The sequence below is a fragment of the Mustela putorius genome, unplaced genomic scaffold, assembly GCF_011764305.1.
Source record: "Mustela putorius furo isolate JIRA1106 unplaced genomic scaffold, ASM1176430v1.1 tig00003898_pilon_pilon_pilon, whole genome shotgun sequence".
NCBI lineage: Eukaryota > Metazoa > Chordata > Mammalia > Carnivora > Mustelidae > Mustela > Mustela putorius.
In genome coordinates this window covers 10,150,008-10,172,911 of record NW_025422047.1, presented here as the reverse complement: position 1 = coordinate 10,172,911, position 22,904 = coordinate 10,150,008, and the positions used below count along the sequence as shown (strand labels likewise).

Below are 22,904 nucleotides of genomic sequence, written 5' to 3'. Positions count from 1 at the left end.
TTGGAAAAGAGTTAAGGTAAATGTGCGTATTAAATCCACTATTTTGATTTTTTGTCCTTATCTATTGAACTTATTACGTTTTATTTTTAATGGCCAACCTTTGCACATCTGTTATTCTATACCTTGATTCCTGGAGTCCAAGTCAACCTAATTATGATGTTGTAAGATCTAAATGTTTATGAGTTAAATACTGATCAAAAGATAATTAGGATAAATGTAATTTTGTGTTTTTTTTTCCCTTCTTAATATATTTGTTAATTGCATCGCCTCTTTGACCCTTCACAAGGGTGTAAAAATTTTCTTTATTTGAGAGAGCACAAGCAGGGGGAGCAGCAAACAAAGGGAGAGGGAGAAGCGGGCTTCTCACTGAGCAGGAAGCCTAATGTAGGAAAGGATTGGTAAAATATGGTTTGATACTTGACACTTTTTTCATATCTGATATACATGTCAATTCAGGGTTGACAGATTACAGATGACTATGACTAGCTCTTAAGTTCTACGTATGTGAGACCAGTTTTTGACTGGTTGGGTTCTATGGATTTAGGTCTGTACTGAATCTAGACTTAAAGATGGACTCATACTGAGTGTAGATCTGAGAGTTCTCCATCACTCTTTGTTCAGAGCCCTGGAGAGTTTCTGTTCGCTTAACTCAGTTATTCTGACCAGGCCTCCAGGGAGTCTCAGCACTGTGATTATTATGGGCCAAACACTCTTGAGGCTAGATCCAGGCAGTCCTTAGAAATAGAGCTTGTTGATAGGCTGGTTAGCCCATGACTAAAGTTCCACTATATTAAGCAAAAATCCTGTAAAAAAAAAAATCACACCAGTGGGGCACCTGGGTGGCTCAGTGGGTTAAGCCTTTGCCTTCGGCTCAGGTCATGGTCTCAGGGTCCTGGGATCGAGCCCCACATCGGGCTCTCAGCTCAGCTGGGAGCCTGCTTACCCCTCTCTCTGCCTGCCTCTCTGCCTACTTATAATCTCTATCAAATAAATAAATAAAATCTTTAAAAAAGAAATCACCCCAGTATTTATTCTAATAATGCTTATAAGGTATTCATAATTGGGGGGCAACAGTTTAATGGGTATATGGTTTCCTTTTGGGGGCAATGAAAAATTTTTGAACTAGAGGTGGTGGTGGTTGCACTGCCTTGTAAGTAAGTGTTCACTCTGAAGTGGTTAGTTTTCTGTTATGTAAATTTCACTTAAAAGATATGTGCAGTTTATTAACAGTGTCTTATATGTAAGCCTTTGTAAAATGACTTACTTTTTGCAGTAGGGAGAATTACGTATTTGTTGTAGAGGATGTCTAATATATGGATAAATGAAAGTTAAGATCATAATTATATTGGGACACCTGGGTGGCTCAGTCTGTTAAGTGTCTGCCTTTGGCTCAGGTCATGATCTCAGGATTCTGGGATTAAGTCCCACATCAGGCTTCCTGCTCTGTGAGGAGACTGATTCTCCCTCTCCCTTTGCTTGCTGCTCCCCCTGTTTGTGCTCTCTCTCTCAAATAGATAAATAAAATCTTAAAAAAAAAATCAATTATTCTATCTCAGAAGTAACTACGTTTAACCTTTTTTTAATTTTTTTTTTTTTTTTTTTAAGATTTTGTTTATTTACTTGACAGAGATCACAAGTAGGCAAGAGAGGCAGGCAGGGAGAACAAGGAGGAAGCAGGCTTTCCGAGGAGCAGAGAGCCCGAGCGGCGCCCAATCCCAGGACCCCAGGATCATGAACTGAGCCGAAAGCAGAGGCTTTAACCCACTGAGCCACCCAGGAGCCCCACATTTAACCTTTTTATGTGTGTATTTATTAATTTAAGAATACATGAAATTAAACATGTATAAAAAGAGTATAGTAAAATACATATTCATGTACTTTTTTTTCCTCCACTGAAATAGAGACTTTCTATTTGGTGCATAGCCTGAATGTTTTCCTCTTTTAATGTTTATAAAAGTAACTTTCTTTTTAAAGATTTTATTTACTTGTTTCACAGAGAGAAAGACAGAGAGGGAACATAAGCAGGGGAAGTGGGAGAGGGAGAAGTAGGGTCCCTGCTCAGCGGGGAGCCCAATGCAGGGCTCCATCCCAGACCCCAGGGATCATTGAAATACTTTGTGTCAAAAGTTTTACATGAATCTCTTTCTTGGGGCACCTGGCTGGCTCAGTCAGAGGAATATGTGATTCTTTATCTCAGGGTTTTGAGTTTGAGCCCACATTGGTTGTAGAGATTAGTTAAAAAATATAATAAAATCTTTAAATGAATCTCCTAATTATACATTTAAGGTGTTTTATATTGTTTCCTATTTTAAATAAGAAATTTGGGGTGCCTGGGTGGCTCAATTGGTTGAACAACTGCCTTTAGCTCAGGTCATGATCAATGGAGTCCTGAGATAAGAGTCCCACATTGGGCTCCTTGCTCAACAGAGGGTCTGCTTCTCCCTCTGACTATCCCCCTCTCATGCTCGCTCTCTCTCATTCTCTCTCTCTCAAATAAATAAATAAAATATTTAAAAAAAAATAAATTTGTACTGAACAGTATTATAGCTTAAGTCCCAGTTCCATCAAATCATGTCCCTGAAATGGAATTATTGAGTGAAGGAGTATATGAAGTTTCAGGACTGTTGTTTATTGTCCTAATGGCACTTAGAAACACTGAACCAGTTTTTACTCAATCATACTCGAGAGTCTCAAATTAATGACTTTTATCACCTGAGAGGGTACAGAGTAACACCAGATGTTGAAATGTAAGTGGTTATGGAATATATGCAATGTTTGGCAACCTGTTAGATTTTCTCTTTCCGTTAAAAATCATAGGCAATTAATGCCTTACCAGCTACATCTAGAGTTATATAGCATTTATGTCAGGCAAAATAACACTAAATGTAAGTTCTTACATAAAAACATGTCTAAGCTTTGAGTTATTTTCTTTTTTTTATATTAAGATACTTAAAATAAAATACCATTTTAAGTGGATAGTTTGATGAATTTTGGTAGTTGTGTACAAATATATAACTGCCACCATCAATGTAGAAAAGTTTCCTCACCCTCATAAGTTTCTTCGTAATCTTTGCAGTTAATTCCTCCTCCCCATCCTCCTGATCTCTTCAACTTCAGGCAACCACTCCTCTGCCTTCTGTCACTGTAGTGTTTTTTTTTTCTTTTTTGAGAATTTCACATAATTGGAATCGTAAAGTGTATATGGTCTTTTGTGTTTTAATTCTTAGCTTAGCATATTTTTGAGGTTCATTCGTATTACCTGTATTAGCATCTTACTCCTTTATGTTGTTGAATAGTATTCCGTAATATACATATCCACAATTTGTTTATTCGCCAGTTGACAGATATTTGAGTTGCTTCTAGTTTTGAACTATTAAGAGTAATACTGCTATAAACATTTGCATACACATTCTAGGATAGGCATAGGATTTTATTTCTTTTGGGTAAATACTTAAAAGTGGAATTTCTGTGTCATATGGTAATATATGTTTTACTTTGTAAGATACTGTCCTGCTCGTCTCCATTTTGCCTTCCCACCAGCAGTGTATGAGAGTTGTACTTGTTCACATCTCACCCACGGGATGTAGTCTTTTTAACCTCAGCTGGCCTTGTTGGTATATAGTGGTGTCTGTTGACCAATGATACTATAAGCTTTGGATTAACATCTGTTTTATGAATGCTAGCCTGTTTTGAAACAGTACAAAGTAAAATAAGTGTATATTCCCACATTGTAAGAACTGAAGTGGGCTGTGTAAGCATTTGTTCGAATGATTACTATGAAATTGAAGGCCCACCAAACATATGAAATGATTTTAGTAGCTTGGTGATGTACAGTTAAATTTAAGTGTCCTCCTACCCTTAGAAGGATAAGATAATACTTCATTGTTTTTGTTTATATTATGCTGATTCTAGGTTAGTGGTTCACAGGAAAAGGATTAAACAGAATGACTTGTATTGCTGAAAAGACTGGTGACTTATGAGCTTTGTATTTCTGAGATTATGGCCCTTGAGTTCTATAATTCTTGAACAATTGATTGAGAAATTTTAGATGAATTCAGAGATTAGATATAAAAGAAATATTATGAACAAATGATTTATTTCTTTTTGTTCCTCAGGACATTTTCATTCCCTCTCCAAGTTTGGAAGAACGATCAAGTGATGGGAAGAAAGGTGGAGATTTGCATAGTTCATCTTTGACTGTTGAGTGTTCTAAAACTTCAGAGACTGAACCAAAGAATGCCACTGAGGATCTTGGGCTATCTTTGACAGGGGATTCTTGTAAGTTGATGCTTTCTACAAGTGAGTATAGTCAGTCCCCAAAGATGGAGAGCTTGAGTTCTCACAGGATTGATGAAGATGGAGAAAACACACAGATTGAGGATACTGAACCCATGTCTCCAGTTCTCAATTCTAAACTTGCTCCTGCTGAAAATGATAATATCCTGATGAATCCAGCACAAGATGGCCAAGTAGAGCTGAATCAGAATGATAAAACAAGAGGGGATGACACAGAAACCAGGGACGACATTGGTATTTTAGCCTCTGGCTGCAAAGGCAGAGAAGAGACTGTAGCAGAGGATGTTTGTATTGATCTTACTTGTGATTCAGGGAGTCAGGCAGTTCCTTCTCCAGCTACTCGATCTGAGGCACTCTCTAGTGTGTTAGATCAGGAGGAAGCTATGGAAATTAAAGAACATCATCCAGAGGAGGGGTCTTCAGGGTCTGAGGTTGAAGAAATCCCTGAGACTCCTTGTGAGAGTCAAGGAGAGGAGCCCAAAGGAGAAAATACGGAGAGTGTCCCATTGCATCTTTCTCTGACTGAAACTCAGTCCCAAGCGTTCTGTCTTCCAAAAGAAATCCCAAAACAAGAATGCCAGGAAGCTATGGAAGTTGAAACCAGTGTGATTAGTATCGATAGCCCCCAAAAGATTCCAGTACCTGACCAGGAATTGGAACATAAGGATCAGGAAGCGTGGGAAGAAGTTACTTCAGAGGATTCAAGTGTTGTCATTGTAGATGTGAAGGAGCCATCTCCCAGAGTTGATGTTTCTTCTGAACCTTTAGAGGGAGTGGAGAAATGCTCAGATTCCCAGTCGTGGGAGGATGATGCTCCAGAAATAGAACCATGTGCTGAGAATAGAGCTGATGCCCAGGAAGGAAAGAGTGCAGAATATGAAGGAGATCTGAAATCAGTGACTGCAGAAAAGGAACCTGTAGAAGTACATTCTTCACAACCTCCCTTGACTTTAGAGAGAGCAGGTGATGCTCTGGGACCTGACCTAGAGATGCAGCAGGCAGAACCTCCAGAGAAAACTGATAACTCGTTAACAAAAGACTCAAAAATAGCTAATGCAAAGCAGCTGGGCTCAAGTGTAGAAGCCCCGGAACTGGAGAAGGGCTCTGCCCATGCTTCGCAAAGCTTCTGTGAAAGCTCTAGTGGTGAGTGTGCTTGGAAATTGTTGTGTGTTTCCAACCAAATTGTAACTTGGAATGGAAGGTAGGAGGGAACTGTGCTTGTATCAGGGCAGAAAATTTACTTGGAGTTATGGTTATGAATAGCCAATAATAGTTGTATGTCAGCTTTGTAACTCAGGAATAATCAACATGAATTTTCTCAGTATTTGGAAATTGTATCAGTCTTGTTTTCTACTTAGGTCCCAACCGTTTTTTATATTTTTGTATTTTTTTTTTTTTTTTAAGATTTATTTATTTGACAGAGAGAAATCACAAGTAGACAGAGAGGCAGCCAGAGAGAGAGAGAGAGGGAAGCAGGCTCCCTCTGAGCAGAGAGCCCTATTTTTGTATTTTGAAAGTTTCCTTGAAATACAAGGACTTTTTTTTTTTATTACCCTACATAGTAAAATATTTAGAACTCTGTTAATGAGTGTACTGTTTTTTTCCTCTTTATGGGCAAAAGTTATAAATTTGGTTCAACACATATATATCTTAAATATTAAACTGGAAAAGGTATTAGTTTGTGTTCTTTACCTATTTTATCTAAGATCAGAATGAGAATATAGATTACTTTCTTTTTTTTAAGATTTTATTTTATTTATTTAACAGAGAGAGCACAAGTAAGCAGAGGGGCAGGCAGAGGGAGAGGGAGAAGACAACTCCCCACTGAGCAGGGAACCCCATGCATGGCTTCATCCCAGAACTCTGTGATCATGACCTGAGCCAGAGGCAGCCGCTTAACCATAATGAGCCACCCAGGTGCCCCATAGATTACTTTCTGAAATATTTGTAGAATATTCTATATGACATTAGCTGAAAAGAATCCCAACTTTCTAAATGCCAAGAGTTCATATAATTTAAAAACAAAGTTTTTAAACTATGAGTTTAAAAAGCGATTGAGTTCATATAATTTAAAAACAAAGCGAACTCCAAAAATAAAAAAAAAATAAAAACAAGACACAACGTTAAGAAAACAAGCCTCTAGGGATATGAAAATGCAGTATTTGGACATCATAGCTATTAGTATGGGTGATGGGAATTTCTGGTGGCTTAAACTTGTCTAGGTGTGATTATTAGTAGTACTTTTTTTGGTAGCTTTCAGAATTGCCCCTGTTCGTTAAGAGTTAGGTTTTGTAATCAGGATTCCAAGACACCCCCACCCCACCGCTTTTCAGAACAAGAAAATGTAGCTGAAGAAGATGTTGGGGGTTATGGGTTCAGTCTTTTCTTTCTAAAGTCAGGACTAATTAATAATTAAGATGGAACTAGAACTTACGTCTTCTGATTCTGAAGTCTCTTGCTTTATACTCCTGTCAACTGTGTAATATCGTTTCTCTGAATCTGACGAATAATGGAAACCATCTGAATGATCTAATATTGTTGAATATTTTTGTAATTGTGTTACATCTAAATACTGTTTTTGACCTAGGCTAAGAAAATATTAGAACCTATAGATTGTTTTAATATGGTTACTTAAGAAGATTTTTTTTTATTTATTTATTTATTTATTTAAAAGATTTTATTTATTTATTTGACAGAGAGAAATCACAAGTAGATGGAGAGGCAGGCAGAGAGAGAGAGAGAGGGAAGCAGGCTCTCTGCTGAGCAGGGAGCCCGATGTGGGACTCGATCCCAGGACTCTGAGATCATGACCTGAGCCGAAGGCAGCGGCTTAGCCCACTGAGCCACCCAGGCGCCCAAGAAGATTTTTAAATTATCTTAGCAGTTGTATGCAGAAGAAGCTTCTAACATTGGGATAGTAGTTCTGTCACATTAACTGTATTCTCCATGAATTCTTGCTTACACTATTACTTGGCAGGGACAGTTTTTATCATGGACATTCCCATAGTAAAATTTATTTTTGCTAATATTTATCTAGATTGTTGAAGATACTAGTAAGTTATTTTCTGCTTACTTCAAGATTTTTTTTTTTTTTAAGATTTTATTTATTTGACAGACAGAGACACAGGGAGAGAGGGGAACACAAGCAAGGCAAGTGGGAGAGGGAGAACCAGGCTTCGCGCCAAGCAGGGAGCCTGACCTAGGGCTCTATCACAGGACCCTGGGATCATGACCCAAGCTGAAGGCAGATGCCTAACAACTGAGCCACCCAGACACACCAAGATTTTAGTTTTTGAGCAAACAACTAACAATAGTAAAGCCAGTAGTTGGACTTTTAGAGAATTAGTCTAAAGTAAGTCATTCAGAAGAGCATTGCTAGAAAAGAGAAAAAATTATTCTATACTTAAAGTAGTTATTTAGTTGCTAAAAGTTAAAGAGAGACTAAATTAAATGAGAGTAACCTAAAAAGCTAATGGTTCTTTAGTCTGGAAAGACAGAATGAAAGGTATGAATTGGTTGAGTCCCAGGTTTGCTTAATTAGATTTCTGTATACTAAAGTTAGAAGGGTACTTTTGGTTTTTGTTAATAGCTTTATTGATTAAAAAAAAAAAGATACCTGCGCTTAATTGTTAAAGTTCAAACGGGAAGGAGAAGAGGGGGATTTGGGAGAGAACGTGACCGAGCGTGAGCTAGCGGGCTTGCGTTTTCGAGCTCGAGCCGGAGGGAGGGGCAGAGGCTTAGGGAGGAACAGATTGCCTGCTGAGCAGGGAGCGGGATTCTGGGTGTGATCCCAAGACCCTGAGATCACAATCTGAGGTGAAGGCAGGCGCTTAACTGACTGAGCCACTCAGGTGCCCCTTAAGGAGACCTTGAAATTTGAAAAAGCAAATTTAGAAATATGGTACTTAGAAACCTGCCTCTTTCAATATAAAATAAACTTTTGATAGGTTGATTATGTGAAAAATTGTGACAAGTTAGCAAGTCTGTAATTAAATCCACAAGTGGTAGTCTGTGATAGGTTAATAATGATCAAGGAAGCTAGTGTGTTTGTGCTTTAGCTCTAACTTTTATTGGCTTACTTTATGGAATTAACATTCTAATTAGCGGTTAATGTCACATAGAGACTGGTAGGGTATACTGTTTATGCATGATGTCACCCAGTATAGAAGTTCTTGTATTTTTAATTAGATGGTTTTTAATCAGTTGTAAGAAGTGACCAGTTCTTTTGAGCACAAAAGAAGATTAAATGGGTTATAGATTGTAACAAAGTTAGAAGTTGGGGAGACCTTCCTGACATTAAGAGCTTTAAATAATTACTTTGAACTAATGAATTCTCTAAAGTCCTTAGTAATAAGGACAAACACCCTGTTCAGCTGGTTTGATGATTGATATTCAGTTTCCTTTTGTTCATTGCTGTCTTTCTTCATAGGTTGGTATGCTGGCATAGAATAGGATAGCCCATGATAATCTGGGATAGCAAGAAGGGACTTGATAATTTAAACAGTAGGCATGCTAAATGTCAGAGAAAGAATTAAATATGTGGAAAATTCCAGTATTAAAGGCTGAAATATTATTTTGCAGGGTGGTGATAACTTGACTGGATTAGTGGTGTCTTTCAGTTGAGTTGAACAAAAGCAGAGAAATGGGAAAGCATTTGGAGGACATTGAATAGAGGCTTTCTGAATATGAATAATTAAAGACTAAAAATAAAGGCTGCATCTGATTAACTGATTGCTGACTAAAGACTTAGGAAATTTTGGCATTTTGACAAGGGGCTAACATGTTCAAAGTAACATTTTATAGGAGTGTTGCTTTGGTTGTTTTTTTCCTGAAAGAATTCTGGGTTGGGGAAAGGGGAAGACTTCAGACAGAGCATGGGTTGATTGGCTGTTTTAATAATCCAGGAATGAGTCATTGAAGGCCCAGATAAATAGTGTCAGTGTTGCCTGTAAAATTAGACTCTTTTCTCCTATTAAGCTGTAGGAATGCAATGGGATCAGTGGTGCTAAAATAGTTTTTCATAATTGTTATCTTGTGCCGTGCAAAGGAAACCCTCTTACAGGGAAATAGTGTTCAGTAATTAGTGTTTGCATGTTACATTTGCATATTATAGTATGACATAGAATGATGGACTTAAACATTTCATGTAGATTTTTTAAAAAGTCTGCATGGTCAGTCATAATAGGAGGGATGATTCCTGTCAATAAAACAGTGCAGTGCAGGTGATTGTTCTGATTGTTCCAGGAACCAAAATTCTGTAAAATACATCTTTGGAATATTTGATATTTGTGAGATTTTTTTTACTTTTTAGTTTCTGTATCTTCTAAGTTTTTCTTTATTAACCTAAAGGACTTGCTTTTTTAGGGAATTGCCAGAGAATGAATCCTTACCTACCTGCCCCATTTCTCTTTTTTCTGTTACTGTAGTGGAATTCTTTGCCATTTAAGATGTGATTCTGAGGGGTGCCTGGGTAGCTTATTTGATTAAGTGTTGTCTTTTGATTTTGGCTCAGGTCATGATTCCTGGCTCTGCTGCCCGGCAGGGAGTCTGCTTGAAGACTCTTTCTCTCCCTCTCTACCTATCCTCTTGCTCATGCTTGCTCGCTCTCCCTGAAATAAATGAATCTTAAAAAAAAAAAAAAAAAAAAGACGTGATTCTGTGATTCTTCGCTCATACTCTACAGTTCCTTTAGTTGAGCATATATTACGTCTCACCCTTTATTTCTGAAGTGTTTTTCATTTTCTTTTCATCCCTTCAGGTTACTAATTCATTTTCTTTCATATGTAGATGTAAGAGATGTTTTTGTTGTTTTGTGACTTTGGAGAAAAAAGTATCAAAGTGCTTTATATAAAAGATAATAGAACAGAAGTAGAATTGGAAAAAGATGAAAAGAGAAAAATGTATTATCAGAAATAAACTTGTTCTTCATCCAGTTCCTGGCAAAGAGCTCCAAAAATCCTTGTAATTTTCTAAGTGATAGGAGTATCTTTTGTTATACTTTTTTTTTTTTAAAGATTTTCTTTACTTATTTGAGAGAGAGAACAGGAACAAGGAGGAGAGGGAGAAGCAGACTGCACTGAGCAGTGACCTGAAGTGGGGCTGGATCCCTGGATGTTGGGATCTGATCTGAGCCAAAGGCAGTTGCTTAACTGACAGTTCTACCCAAGTTCCTCTCTTTGTTATTCATATTCAACCCTTTCAGATACTTATGCCATGAGGTGATTTAGGGTGGAATTTCTTTTTTCTTTTTTTTTTTTTTTTAAAGATTTTATTTATTTATTTGACAGAGAGAAATTACAAGTACACTGAGAGGCAGGCAGAGAGAGAGAGAAGGAAGCAGGCTCCCCGCTGAGCAGAGAGCCCGATGCGGGACTCGATCCCAGGACCCTGAGATCATGACCCGAGCCGAAGGCAGCGGCTTAACCCACTGAGCCACCCAGGCGCCCCTAGGGTGGAATTTCTATATAGCCTCAGGACAGGGCTGTACACCAGGAAGACCTAGGGGATTGAAACTTTCAGCCCTGCCCACCCTTCTCCTGGAAGGAAGGGCTGGAGAGAGAAAAGCTTGGTAAAAACTCTTGAATAAGATTTAATAAGGTTCCTCTTTGTTAGGAGCCAGGAGGGTGGGTATCTCATCCTAGTTGCTTGGGGCATAAGCTCCTGCTATCTGAACCCTTCTGGACTGCACTTTCAGTATAGCTTCTTCTGGCTCTTCATCTGTGCCTTTTATAATTGGTTAACGTAAGTAAGTGTTTCTCTGAGTACTGTGAGCAGCTCTTGTAAGTTAGTCATTACCTGAAGGAGGCTGTCGTAGGATCTTCAAGATACAGCTAGTTGGTCAATAACACTGGTAACAACCTGGCTTTGTGATTGGCATCTCTAGTGGGGGCAGTCTTGTGGGACTGTTTTAAATTTGTGGGATCTGATTCTGTCTCTAGGTAGATAGTGTCAGAATTGAGATACCCAGTCAGTGTCTGCTGAGAATTGGAGAATTGCTTGGTGGTATTAGGATACACAATGGGCAAAATGTTTGTGAAGGAGTAGTGACTGGGTATGGCAGATTGTAGGTATTTTGAGCCATCAAAGTGATGAGGGAGCAGGAGGCTGGCTGAGAACGGAGCAGGGGCGGGCACCTTGCACCCCCTCTCCACCCACACCCCTTGGTAATATGTGTGACATTTCACAGGCACCCCTGACTGCCCTAAAAGAAGAGCAAATGGTTATCTTGCAGAGATCACAGTCCTGCAAGGCAGGAGTCTCTCTTGGTTTACAAATGTCCTTGAGATTTACAACAAAGAAGTTGCCTTATCAATAGCCCAATTTCCAAAGATACATAACTCAGTTCCTCAAGCCCTAATGTCACCCTCCCCTCCATAAAAAAACCCGAAGGAGATAGAGGTAGAAGGAAAAGTAAATAAAGTTAAATTTCTTTTAAGACCTAAATCTCACTAACAAGGACGTTTGATAGCAGGAATGTAACATTCCACCAGGAGACTCCCAATTGTCTTTATGTTAGTGCCTTATTAGAGGGAAAGTGGCCTTGGCTTGATAGTAACCAGGCCTTCCATATCCTGACAGTCTTCTTTATCCCAATAGCCCTTCTGAACAACCCTTTGTCCTCACCTACCCAACTCCTGTGTATATAACCAGCCACTCCTCACAACCCGGGGCAGCAGCTCTTCCTGCCCACGGGTCCTGTCCCCGTGCTTTAATAAACCACCATTTTGCACCAAAGATGTCTTAAGAATTCTTTCTTTAGTCGTCAGCTCTGAACCTCACCCCACCGAACCTGACTTAGGTTCTGGAACTTCATCAAAAGGAAAGTAAGTACAAATTTTCATAAGTGATGTTTTAATAGGAGCAGTCTGGCACAGTCCTTTTTTTTTCTCCCAAACTTGGTTGGTTAAGTTGGTTAAGCAGCTGCCTTCGGCTCAGGTCATGATCCCAGCATCCTGGGATTGAGTCCCACATGGGGCTCCTTGCTCAGCGGGGAGCCTGCTTCTCCCTCTGCCTCTGCCTGCCATTCTGTCTGCCTGTGCTTGCTCTCCACCCCCCCCCCCGATAAATAAATAAAATCTTTAAAAAAGAAAAAAAAAAAAAAAGACTGGATGCCTTCTCGTCTGCTTTACCTCTTTTATTAAAAGAGGTAAACAAATCAGAAAATGTGATTTTGGCCGTTGACTAATTTGATTTGTAAAAATTTGGAACCAAGGCCTAGTTAAAAAGTGAAGTTTTATATCTTAACAAATGTTTTATGTTATTGATGACTAACCAAAATGTGTGTATAGGGAGTGCTCATATATGTGAGATTTACCACTGTGCAGACATTTAGGTATGAATATTACTGTCATGGCCTAGAGTGAGTGCTGGTCAGTACATGTTACTTCTCATCTCCTGTTTCTTAGGGCCTCTAAACTTTGGATGTCTTCAGTTTTTCTGTTTTCTGGTTGTATGCTTTGTGTCAGTCCTGTTGGTGGCTGTAATGAGCACAGAGAATAGTAGGAAATTGGTTGGGTGGTCTGGTGAGGGGGTTGGGAATGAGCCCAATTTGGGGAGCACAGGAGAAGAATAATTGAAATATTTCTTGCAGTTCTTTTCAGTTTTACTTTTTTTGATAATCCCATTTTGGTCATCTTTTTTTCCACCTCCAGAAACTCCATTTCATTTCACTTTGCCCAAAGAAGGTGAGATTATCCCACCATTGACGGGTGCAACTCCACCTCTTATTGGACACCTAAAATTGGAGCCCAAGAGACACAGTACTCCTATTGGTGAGTGGCTAAAACATAATGGTATTTAAAGCAGAATTTCTGAGGTACCATTCTTTATGCAAGTGATTCTTTTAGATCTGAGGAGTTGGGTCTGCCTGATAAGGTTGGTTTTTGTATTAGGAAGAATAAGGTTGTGGTATTGGATTTTATGAATTTACTCCCAAAAGATTTTGAGCAGTAATGAAAAGAAAGGGTGGAAGGAAGGAACAGAAAGACTACTTATGAGGATTGTATTCTGTTACTTTCAAGGCAGTAGAATCTGAGTGCTAAGGAATGATACAGAGGTATTTTTATAAGGTAGGGTCAGGAAATAGGGTAGAAGTACTGTTTATTCTGTACCCTGGCTATCAGTCTGCTGCTTGACAGGGCAGGAAAACTTAGATCCTCCTTCCCTGAAGCAGCCAGTAGTCTTCTGCATTAACCTATTTGTTTTCTCTAGTCAGTGCTGGGAGGTAACAATCATGCCGTCTGGAGTCTCCTGCTACCTATGCCTGATGCTGGCAGATGTGGGTTGGCTGAGGGCTCATGCAGCATCCTTTGTCCAGATGCAGAAGTGGAACTGAATCCTGTTGCTCCTCTTAAGACCAGGTGTCAAAACTAGTGCGTAGTTGTTGATACTGTGACAGGATCTATCCTAGGAACCCCCTGCAGTCTTGCAGAGCTGTGGAGCCAAACAGGCAAAATGATGACCTTGAATTATAGTTTTTCCTGTTTGTATTTTAGAGTTCTTTCTTCCTCCTGCCTCCCTTGTTTCAGGTATTAGCAATTATCCAGAAAGCACCATAGCAACCAGTGATGTCATGTCTGAAAGCATGGTGGAGAGCAACGATCCCATACTTGGGAATGTAAAAGGAGATCTTGGGGCTGCCCCAGAAATGGATGATAAATTGTGTCTAAAAATGAAACTGGTCAGTCCTGTGACTGAGACAAGTGAAGAATCTTTGCAGTTTAGTCTGGAAAGTAAGTTTATTTTATGTTAATCTTGGGTAATTAGTAGCTGCAGATCATCTGAGAAGTATTAGTTATCTTCTAGTTACAGTGATCAACACTTGTATTACTAAATGTATCTCTGAAGTCTTGTTCTTACGGATTTAATCCTTTGCTTTTGGTTAGTCACTGTAGTGTTACTGAAGACACTTCATTTTAAAATCTTTTGTGCTGTTTGGTTTTCTGTAGTAAATCTGTATCTCTAAAGTAATTGGTTTCCATATTCCGAAACAGTTAAGAAGAAGATAGACACTGTAGGATTGTGGACTCATGTTGTAGGCTTATGTTGACTGTGTTCATGTTAATTAATTGCACATCCATTAGTATGGCTAAAATGCAGAGAAGGTACAAAGGAGGCTGCAAAGTAGGATCCAGATTTGAAAAGGCCTTTCACATGATGCTGAAACACTGAAGAATTTTAGGTAAGGGAGTCATACCAGCTTTGTTTTTTTATTTTTATTTATTTATTTTTTAAAGATTATTTATTTATTCATGAGAGAGAGAGGGAGGCAGGGGCAGAAGGAGAAGCAGGCTCCCGTGGATCTGGGAGCCCAGTAATGTGGGATTCCATCCCAGAACCCTGGGATCATGACTGGAGCTGAAGGCAGATGCTCAACTGACTGAGCCACCCAGGTGCCCCAGATTTGTTTTTTTAAAAGGATTAGCTGAGTGTCTAAAAATATTCTGCCTTTGCATTCTTCCTTGCCTGCCTTGCCCATTTCCTGTTCTCCTGCCTGGAAAAGTCCCTCTTTGTTTAACCAGGAAGTAGGGTCACTACTAGAGGAGGTGGAAAAGAGGGGATGAATCTGAGAGGTGAATAGTAGACCAGAGAGAACCTTGGGACAGGGAAGAAAGAGGGTGGGGGGGAGGGGGACATGAATTTACATCAGAATTTAGTTTTCATGATAGTGCTCTAAAGAAGATATTCTTATTTCCAGACACAGAGAGCTGTTGCAGTTACATACCTAAGGTTGCAATAAATTTTTTTTTTTAAGATTTTATGTATTTATTTGAGAGAGACATAGAGCATGAGCTAGGTGGTGAGGCGGGGCAGGGAGAGGTATGGGCAGACTCCCCACAGTGTGGAGGCCCACGAGGGGCTTGACCCCAGGACTCTGGGATCATACCTGAGCTAAAGTCAGATTCTGAAGTGACTGAACCATCCAGGTGCCCCAATAGTTTTAAAAAATATATTTATTTTAGAAAACAGGGAGGTAGGTTGGGGGAGAGGAGGAGAGAGTCTTAAGTAGAATCCGTGCTGAGCACGGAACCTAAAACGTGACTCCATCTCAGGACCCTGAGGTTATCTGAAACCAAGAGTCTGATGCTTTAACTCACTCTGCCACCTAGGCGCCCCGCTAAGGTGCCTAGTAATTGCTAAGAGGTAGTCCTAGAGTTTGAATCAGATCTGTTTGACACAGAAGTTTATATAATACTTCCGCTAGGTAATTTGTAAATGCTATTTAATGGAGTTAGAGCAAGAAGTCTTAAAGGATTGTAAAGGAACATTTAACATAGAGGACTAGAAGAGTATGAAGATGGAAGTCTGTGGGGAGGAGAATTAAGAAGGTAACAATGTGAGACACAAAAGTAGGGGTCTGATAAGGTATATCTGAAAATGAACAGTGGATTTGACAATCAGAGTCCATTTGGTGACTCTAGCAAGAACTATTTCAATATGGTGCTTTGTTTGGGTAGATGTTATATTGAAGGTAATTGAGGATTGATGGGGAAAAGAGGTAGCAGATACATTATCCTTTAGAGAAGTTTGAGGAAAGAAGGAAAAGTAGGCCAAGTTAGAATTGGAAATATTTTTTTATTTTTATGCCTATAAACATAGGGGCCTAAGGAGATTTATAGAGTGGAAGAGTCACCAAAGAGATTGGTTAAAGATGAGGGATCAAGGGAAATGGTTGGTGGATCAAAATCCTCGGGGCATTGGGAAAGGAAGTTTTCAAAGACTACCACTAGAATTGGTGGACTTGAATAAGAAGTGCCTTGCATTCTCCGCAGAGACCAAAGTTTCTCCGCAGAGACCATATACTTTGAGTTCTTAAGATATACCAGGCATTTTACATGTACAGCTCAGTAAATCTCACAATAAACCTGTGAAATAGGTCCTTTATTACCCTCATTTTATATTTGAGGAGACTGAGGCATAGGGAGACAGCAGCTTTCCTAGAGTTGAATGCCTAGTAAATAGAATAGCCTGAATTCAAAGTAGTTTTAAGAAACAGGAGTGCAGGGGCGCCTGGGTGGCTCAGTGGGTTAAAGCCTCTGCCTTCGGCTCAGGTCATGGTCCCAGAGTCCTGGGATCAAGCCCCGCATCGGGCTCTCTGCTCAGCGGGGAGCCTGCTTCCTCCTCTCTCTCTGCCTGCCTCTCTGCCTACTTGTAATCTCTGCCTGTCAAATAAATAAATAAAATCTTTAAAAAAAAAAAAAAAGAAAGAAACAGGAGTGCATGGCTGGTTCAGTTGGAAGAGCATGCGACTCTTTGATCTTGGGTTGTAAGTTAAAGCCCTGCATTGGTTGTGGGTTTGATGTAGAGATTCCTTAAAAAAAAATAAATTATTAAAAAATAAACAAAGCAAAACAAAAACGGGGTGCCTTGGTTAAGCATCCAGCTCTTGGTTTCAGCTTAGGTTATGGTCTCAGGGTCGTTACATCAAGCTCAGTATTGGGCTATGTGCTCAGTGGGAAGTCTGTTGGAGATTCCCTCTCCCTTTCCCGTTGCCCCTATCCCCCCCACACCCTGTGCACACATGCTTGCTCCCCCCCCCCCAGTATATATAAAATTTAAAAAGAACAAAAGTCATTTTAAGAACCAGAAGTCTGGGTCTGAATTACATTGCTATTCTGCTTTTCAGTGCTTAATAATTTGAATCTTAATACTCAGAAATTAAAAGTATTACGTTTTCATTTTTATTATATCTAATATCAAGTGGGGTCTTAATTATTAAGAGAGTATGTGGTAGCCTTGAACCTTTATTTATATTTATTTTTTAATGATTTTATTTATTTATTATAAACGATTTTTGTTTATTTGACAGAGATCACAAGTAGGCAGAGAGGCAGGCAGAGAAGAGAGGAAGGGAAGCAAGCTCCCCACTGAGCAGAGAGCCGGATGTGAGGCTCGAAGCAGGGCTCGATCCTGGGACCCTGGGATCATGACCTGAGCCAAAGGCAGAGGCTTTAACCCACTGAGCCACCCAGGCGCCCCTTAATGATTTTATTCTTAAGTATTTTCTACATTCAACATGGGGCTTGAACCCACAGCCCAGAGATCAGCCAGCCAGGTTCTCCTACTGACTCAGCCAGCCAAGTTCTCCCCCACCCCCTGCTTTTTTAAAAGACTGAATCTTTAGATTTGAAATTATAACTGGGAAGACCTTAAATGGAGCTAACGTTCTGGATGATAATACTGTCTTTCTTGATACCAGGAGCATTGTATTAGGCAAGCACCCTACTTTTAGTTTTATTCATTTCATCCTCACAACAAATCTGTGAGTTTTGTTTTTGTTTTTGTTTTTGTTGGTTTTGTTTTATCTCTGTCTTCTAGATGAGGAAACTGACTAAGAAGATGGACTACTAAATGCTGGAGCCATGGCCTGAGCCAGGTTTCTGTTTCAGAGCCAGGGCTCTAACCACTAACGTTTTAGCTCCCATCTTGTTTAGACTATGTCCAGTCATAAATGCTTTAGAAATGTTTAAAAATATTTGCTATTTTCTCTAATGCTGGAATAAATTGTACATGAGCAAATTTTAATCCTTTGGCATAAGTAACACTGGTTTGAGAATATGGGATTTTTTTCAGTATCACCCTTAATTCTTTGCTAGAGATTCTTTCTTGAAAATGTGTTTTGTTTTTTGAGTATCTGTCACAAAGACACTTTGGGAAGAACTTGAGTACTGTCTGTTTTGGGTTCTCTTAAAACTGCCCACTATTTAAAATTTGTGCATCAAAAAAGATAAAATTTTGTGCATCAGTTTAAGACTTTTTTACCTAAATTTTAGTTTTGTTTTAAATTTTGTATTTTTTAAAAATTTTACTTATTTGAGAGAGAAAATGAGAGAAAAAGTACAAGCAGGTGGAACAGCAGAGGGGGAGGGAGAAGCAGATTCCCCTCTGAGCAGGGAGCCTGATGGGTCCCAGGACCCTGAGATGATTCCCTGAGCCAAAAGCAGCAGCTTAACCAACTGATCCACCCGGGTGCCCTGAAAATTTTTTTTTACATAAATTTTATACATCTTGTATGAGAAGAGAGGAATTGATTCAGGAGGAGTTTGATTGTCATTTTTACATGTCACTGTTTAGTAATTCATTATATTATATTTCTGGACAAACTTTCTTTTGTAGGAGGTTTGAAAAAAAATTGATTTGGCACAAGTGAGAAAAATTGTACCATTAAATGATAAATCTTTCTTCACTTATTCTTACCTCTTTTTGTCACTTGTTGCAGTACCAGTAGAGCAAGTTTTTAAGTGTGGTACTAACTGAATTCAGTTTCTCTTTACTTTCTGTTCTTGCTTTTGTTTTTATTCAGAGCCTACAACTGGCGAAAGAAAAAATGGATCTACTGCTGTTGCTGAGGCTGTTGCCAGGTAACCAGAGTTGGTTGCTATTTAGAGGAGTTTAATATACAAAGCCACTCTGGTAATAAGGAGAAGATGATTTATTGATAGGGGAAAAACTTGAAACTCCACCATAAAGGATTTAGCCATGTGTCGAATCTAATGTAGGCTGTCTTACTAATACCTTCAGTCTAATAAAGCTTTTACTGTACTTAGAACTAAGATATTTAAAGGTGTTTCTCTTTCTCCCTTTTGTTCATGTGGGAGTGCCCTTTTTTCTTTTTCCTGTTGGTGAGACAGGTTATTTATTGCTGCTTATTGGTAAGGTAATAAAGGGTTTAATAAGAGCTCGCCTTAGACCTTGTTCCTTCAAAGATTCCTGACTCAGCCGCAACCTCAGGCCATTTTCTCTTCTGCCTGCCAAGTTAACTACTGTGTTGAACTGCTAATTTTTGCTTTGTCACGAATGCTGTAATGCTTGGAGGATGAGTTTGACCCCATCCTGAGGCTCTTGTGGTAAGCTTTGCCATCTGGTGGCTAGGAGAGTAGAACTGTTCGTTGGTTTATAGCATGAGTCATCCAGCATGAACATACTAGCAGCAGTCATTGGTGAAATCTAGGTGAGGATTCTTAAATGGGGCTTGGTAAGTACAGTAAATAAGTAAAGCAGGCCAGGTGCCAGAGCACAGAGTATTAAGGACGTTGGCTGGCTGAATGTGTGTCCTATTTGAACATGTGCCCCTGTTCAACTCCAGCTGGTTATTACCATGCAAGAGTGCAAACTTACTGTTGCCAGACCTTTACACTTTTAACGAGAAAGCTGGATTTTTAAAATAAAATTCCTTGCTTGTTGGGTCAAATAGAACATGTCTGTGGACTAAATTTGACCCTCAGTTGCAAGTTTCTGACCCACATGTAAATCCTTTGTACTCAGTTCTGTTGAGTGTTCTGTTCTGTTCTGTTCTGCTGAGAGTTCTGTTTTAGAGATGGTTCTCTGGGCTCTTGCATATTTAATCTGAAAGATAAGCAGTTGAGGGTCATTACTCAGTTAAAGACTCTTTAATGTTACAAGTTAAAGAAAATGCTTAGGTTTTAACATAATTATATATCAGACATGACTTGTCATTAGTCTGTGCATGTGCACATTAAGAGGGAACAGTATGTTGTTGAACCTTTTGTGCCAAATGGAGGGATGAAAAATAAGGGTAAGACTTCATTTTGGAGGATGGGTATTGGGGAGTCAGAATGAGATGAAATTCATTGGTACTGTTGTTAAGGAAATTGTGTATATGAGAATCTAGATTTTAAAAGTCTTATTCACTTTATAGTTAGGTTCACCATAGAAATGTAAGTAAGCTGTGCTTGAATATTTTATCTATCTATCTTATCTATTTATTAAAAGACCTTCTTTATTTGACAGAGAGAGATCACAAGCAGGCAGAGAGGCAGGCAGAGGGGGAGGGGAAGCAGGCTCCCCACAAAGCAGAGAGCCCAATGGGGGGGGTCTCGATCTCAGGACCCTGAGACCACAACCTGTGTTGAAGGCAGATGCTCAACCCACTTAGCCACCCAGGCACTCCTCTGCTTGAATATTTTCAATGATCGCTTCTTTTGCATTTAAGTGAAGCAGTACCACTGTTATCAGGTGTCATCTGTTAACTGGGCTCTGTTCACATTACTTGCTGTTATCTTCTTTTTCTCTTAAACATTTCATTATTGAAGGTTTCAAGTATATACAGAAGTAGAAAGAATAGTAGAATGCAACAATACGTATTCACCACCCAGTGTCAAAAATTACCAACTCATTGTCTTGGTTCATTTATAAATACTTCCATCACACTCACCCTCACTGGATTATTTTGAAGCTAATTCCAGTGTACCTCATTTTATCTATAAATATCTCACTGCTATTTCTAAAGAATAAGGATTTTTTATTTTGAACTTGACCACAGTGCTATGATCATACTTTGAAAATTGGCAGTGATTCCTTGAAAAAAAAAAAGGTCAGTGTTCAGATTTTTCTGATTGCTTCATAAAAGGTTTTTTTACACGGTTAAATCAAGATCCAAACAATGTCCACATATTATGTCTCTTAAGTTAAAATTTGATTTGATTTGTCTCATAAGATCTGATTATGTCCTTTTTGGTGTGTGTTTGTGTTATGTTAGTCACCATACAGTACATCATTAGTTTTTGATGTAGTGTTCCATGATTCATTGTTCTATTGGGATCTCCTCCCCCGCCACACACCCCACTTTTCCCCCTAGCCATTTATTTGTTGAAGAAACTGAGTTGTTTGTTCTATAGAGTACTAAAGTTTGGATTTCGCTGATTACATCTTTTTGGTATTTGATACAGTCCTCTGTCCCATCTTACTTCCTGTGAATCTTCTTGAGAGTTTTTAACTGTGCTAATTTGAAACAAGTATGAAGGGTCTTTTGGTATAATAAGGTGGTTTGGGATGCAGAGCAAGGATTTTATTACCTTTGTGCCTAAAAAGGATAATCGCTAGAGGTACTTTCCCTTTCCATACTAACCCAGTATTGCTTTATTATCTTAGTTCTCCAAAGACTGTGTCTGTGTTTAGCTGTGTTTGTGAAGCCCAACAAGATGATGAGGCTCGAAGTCAGAATCCTCCCTCTGTGCCCATGAGGTGAGCATTATTTTCATAGCCTCTTTTGAATCGTATTGATTTGCAGAATGATTGGTACCAAAATCTAGAATGTACATTGCTACCGTTTTATGAACTTGAGCTTACATTTTTATCTGAGGGATTGTGACATATTCTAGATGGATTTATAAATGAGATGATGTGAGAAATTTTATTTAATATTTTATAGGTACAGGTTTTTGTCTTGATTTACTTATTCTATCAATTTGAAATGATTCAATCTTCATAAATTTATGAAAATATATCATTCTAAAAAAAATCTGTAGTTCTATATTTTTAAAATCACACCTTTTTTCTGTTTTGGAACTGTTTGCTTTTAATAAGACTTCTCATTTTTCTTTAGTTTCCCAAAGGGCAAACTGAGATGTTCACCCCCAAATTTAAAGTTTGTCATACTTGATGGAATTAAGATTTGCCCGATTTCTTTATTCTATAATCTCTTAGAATAGCTCTGAAACAAAAAAAATTTTTGTGTTACAAAGTATTCTTTCTCTATTTAAATAGAGTATCTTGTTTGGGATATACAGTTCTTATATTTAGTATAAGGAAATAAGGCAATGGAAATAAGCTTGTATTTTCATTATTATATGGTGTTCAGTGATTCTGTAATTAGAGAATTGGATGATGTTTTGTCAGCGGGTATGTTCCTAATGTTATCTGCAGCATAATTTTAATGTTATTGACATAAATATTCAGAAGGAAATATATCAGTGCTTTTATTAGCATTCTGATTATTAAATGTGAGCTTGTTGGTATTCTTGAGAATCAAATAGCCCAGGTCACATTCTAACAACGGGGAGCAGCAGGTAGAGAGAGAAGCAGGCTTCCTGGTGAGCAAGGAACCTAATGGAGGATTTGATTCCAGAACCCTGGGATCATGACCCGAGCCAAAGACACTTAACTGACTGAGCCACCCAGGCATCCCTCTGTTCAGAAGTTCTACCCTAAATAAACAGCTTCTGTAAAATGTGGTAGGCTTCTTTAAGGGTGGGAAACAGTGGTAATTGAATTTTTCAAATAGTTATGTACTTTTCCTTTCAGCTTTTGACTTTTATTGTTGTTCAGCTATTGATGTTCGCTGCCTGAAATATTCAAACATGAGTATTTAGGTCATAGAAAAGATGAATAGAATTTTCTTAATTGCTTTGTTTTATTCAACATAAAGCAACATAGTATCGATTGAGCATCTGCTGTGTACCTAGCCCTGTGCTATGGTCACTTAAAACCTCTTCAGAGGTAGGTTTTCTTCCTCTGTCTCCTGGTGGACTCTTACTCTTAACCTTTTCTTTATTGTGTTATATATCCTTATTCATTTGAGGTTCCTGACAGGACTCAAGCTATGACCACCAAATTTTTACCAGCCTGTCTTGGGCTATGCCTTTGTTCTAAATCTCTTCAATATCTTGTTTTGGTAAACTGAGCTCAACAAGATAGACATCTCAGAAACTTCTTTTCTCTTTCTTATTCAAGATCCAGAGCAGGGCATTTCTCCAGGAGCTCTTCCTGTTTCCTATTTTCTGCCTACATTTGTCAGCTCAGTTCTTAAGGGATGAGCGCCCCTTCCAGACAGCTTTCTCTTTCTCAGTGACTAGTTCCATCTTTCTCTG

The 22,904-nt window shown here is 38.8% G+C and overlaps 1 protein-coding gene across 5 annotated transcripts in view; it reads left to right on the top strand.

Moving 5' to 3' along the window:
• The window catches only part of TP53BP1 (tumor protein p53 binding protein 1), a 78,183-nt gene that overhangs the window by 30,194 nt on the left and 25,085 nt on the right, over positions 1 to 22,904 (top strand). For 4 of the 5 annotated variants that reach the window (XR_199297.3, XM_004751242.3, XM_004751240.3 and 1 more), the window contains exons 12-16: positions 4,116 to 5,439; positions 12,948 to 13,067; positions 13,824 to 14,027; positions 18,599 to 18,656; positions 21,187 to 21,279. Coding sequence is in view for 4 of the 5 variants with exons in the window: in XM_004751242.3 (XP_004751299.1) it covers positions 4,116 to 5,439; positions 12,948 to 13,067; positions 13,824 to 14,027; positions 18,599 to 18,656; positions 21,187 to 21,279 (1,799 nt within the window). In the remaining variant the exon portion in view is untranslated. The remainder of the gene's footprint in view (positions 1 to 4,115; positions 5,440 to 12,947; positions 13,068 to 13,823; positions 14,028 to 18,598; positions 18,657 to 21,186; positions 21,280 to 22,904) is intronic. The other variant, XM_013055468.2, reaches the window with a different exon arrangement.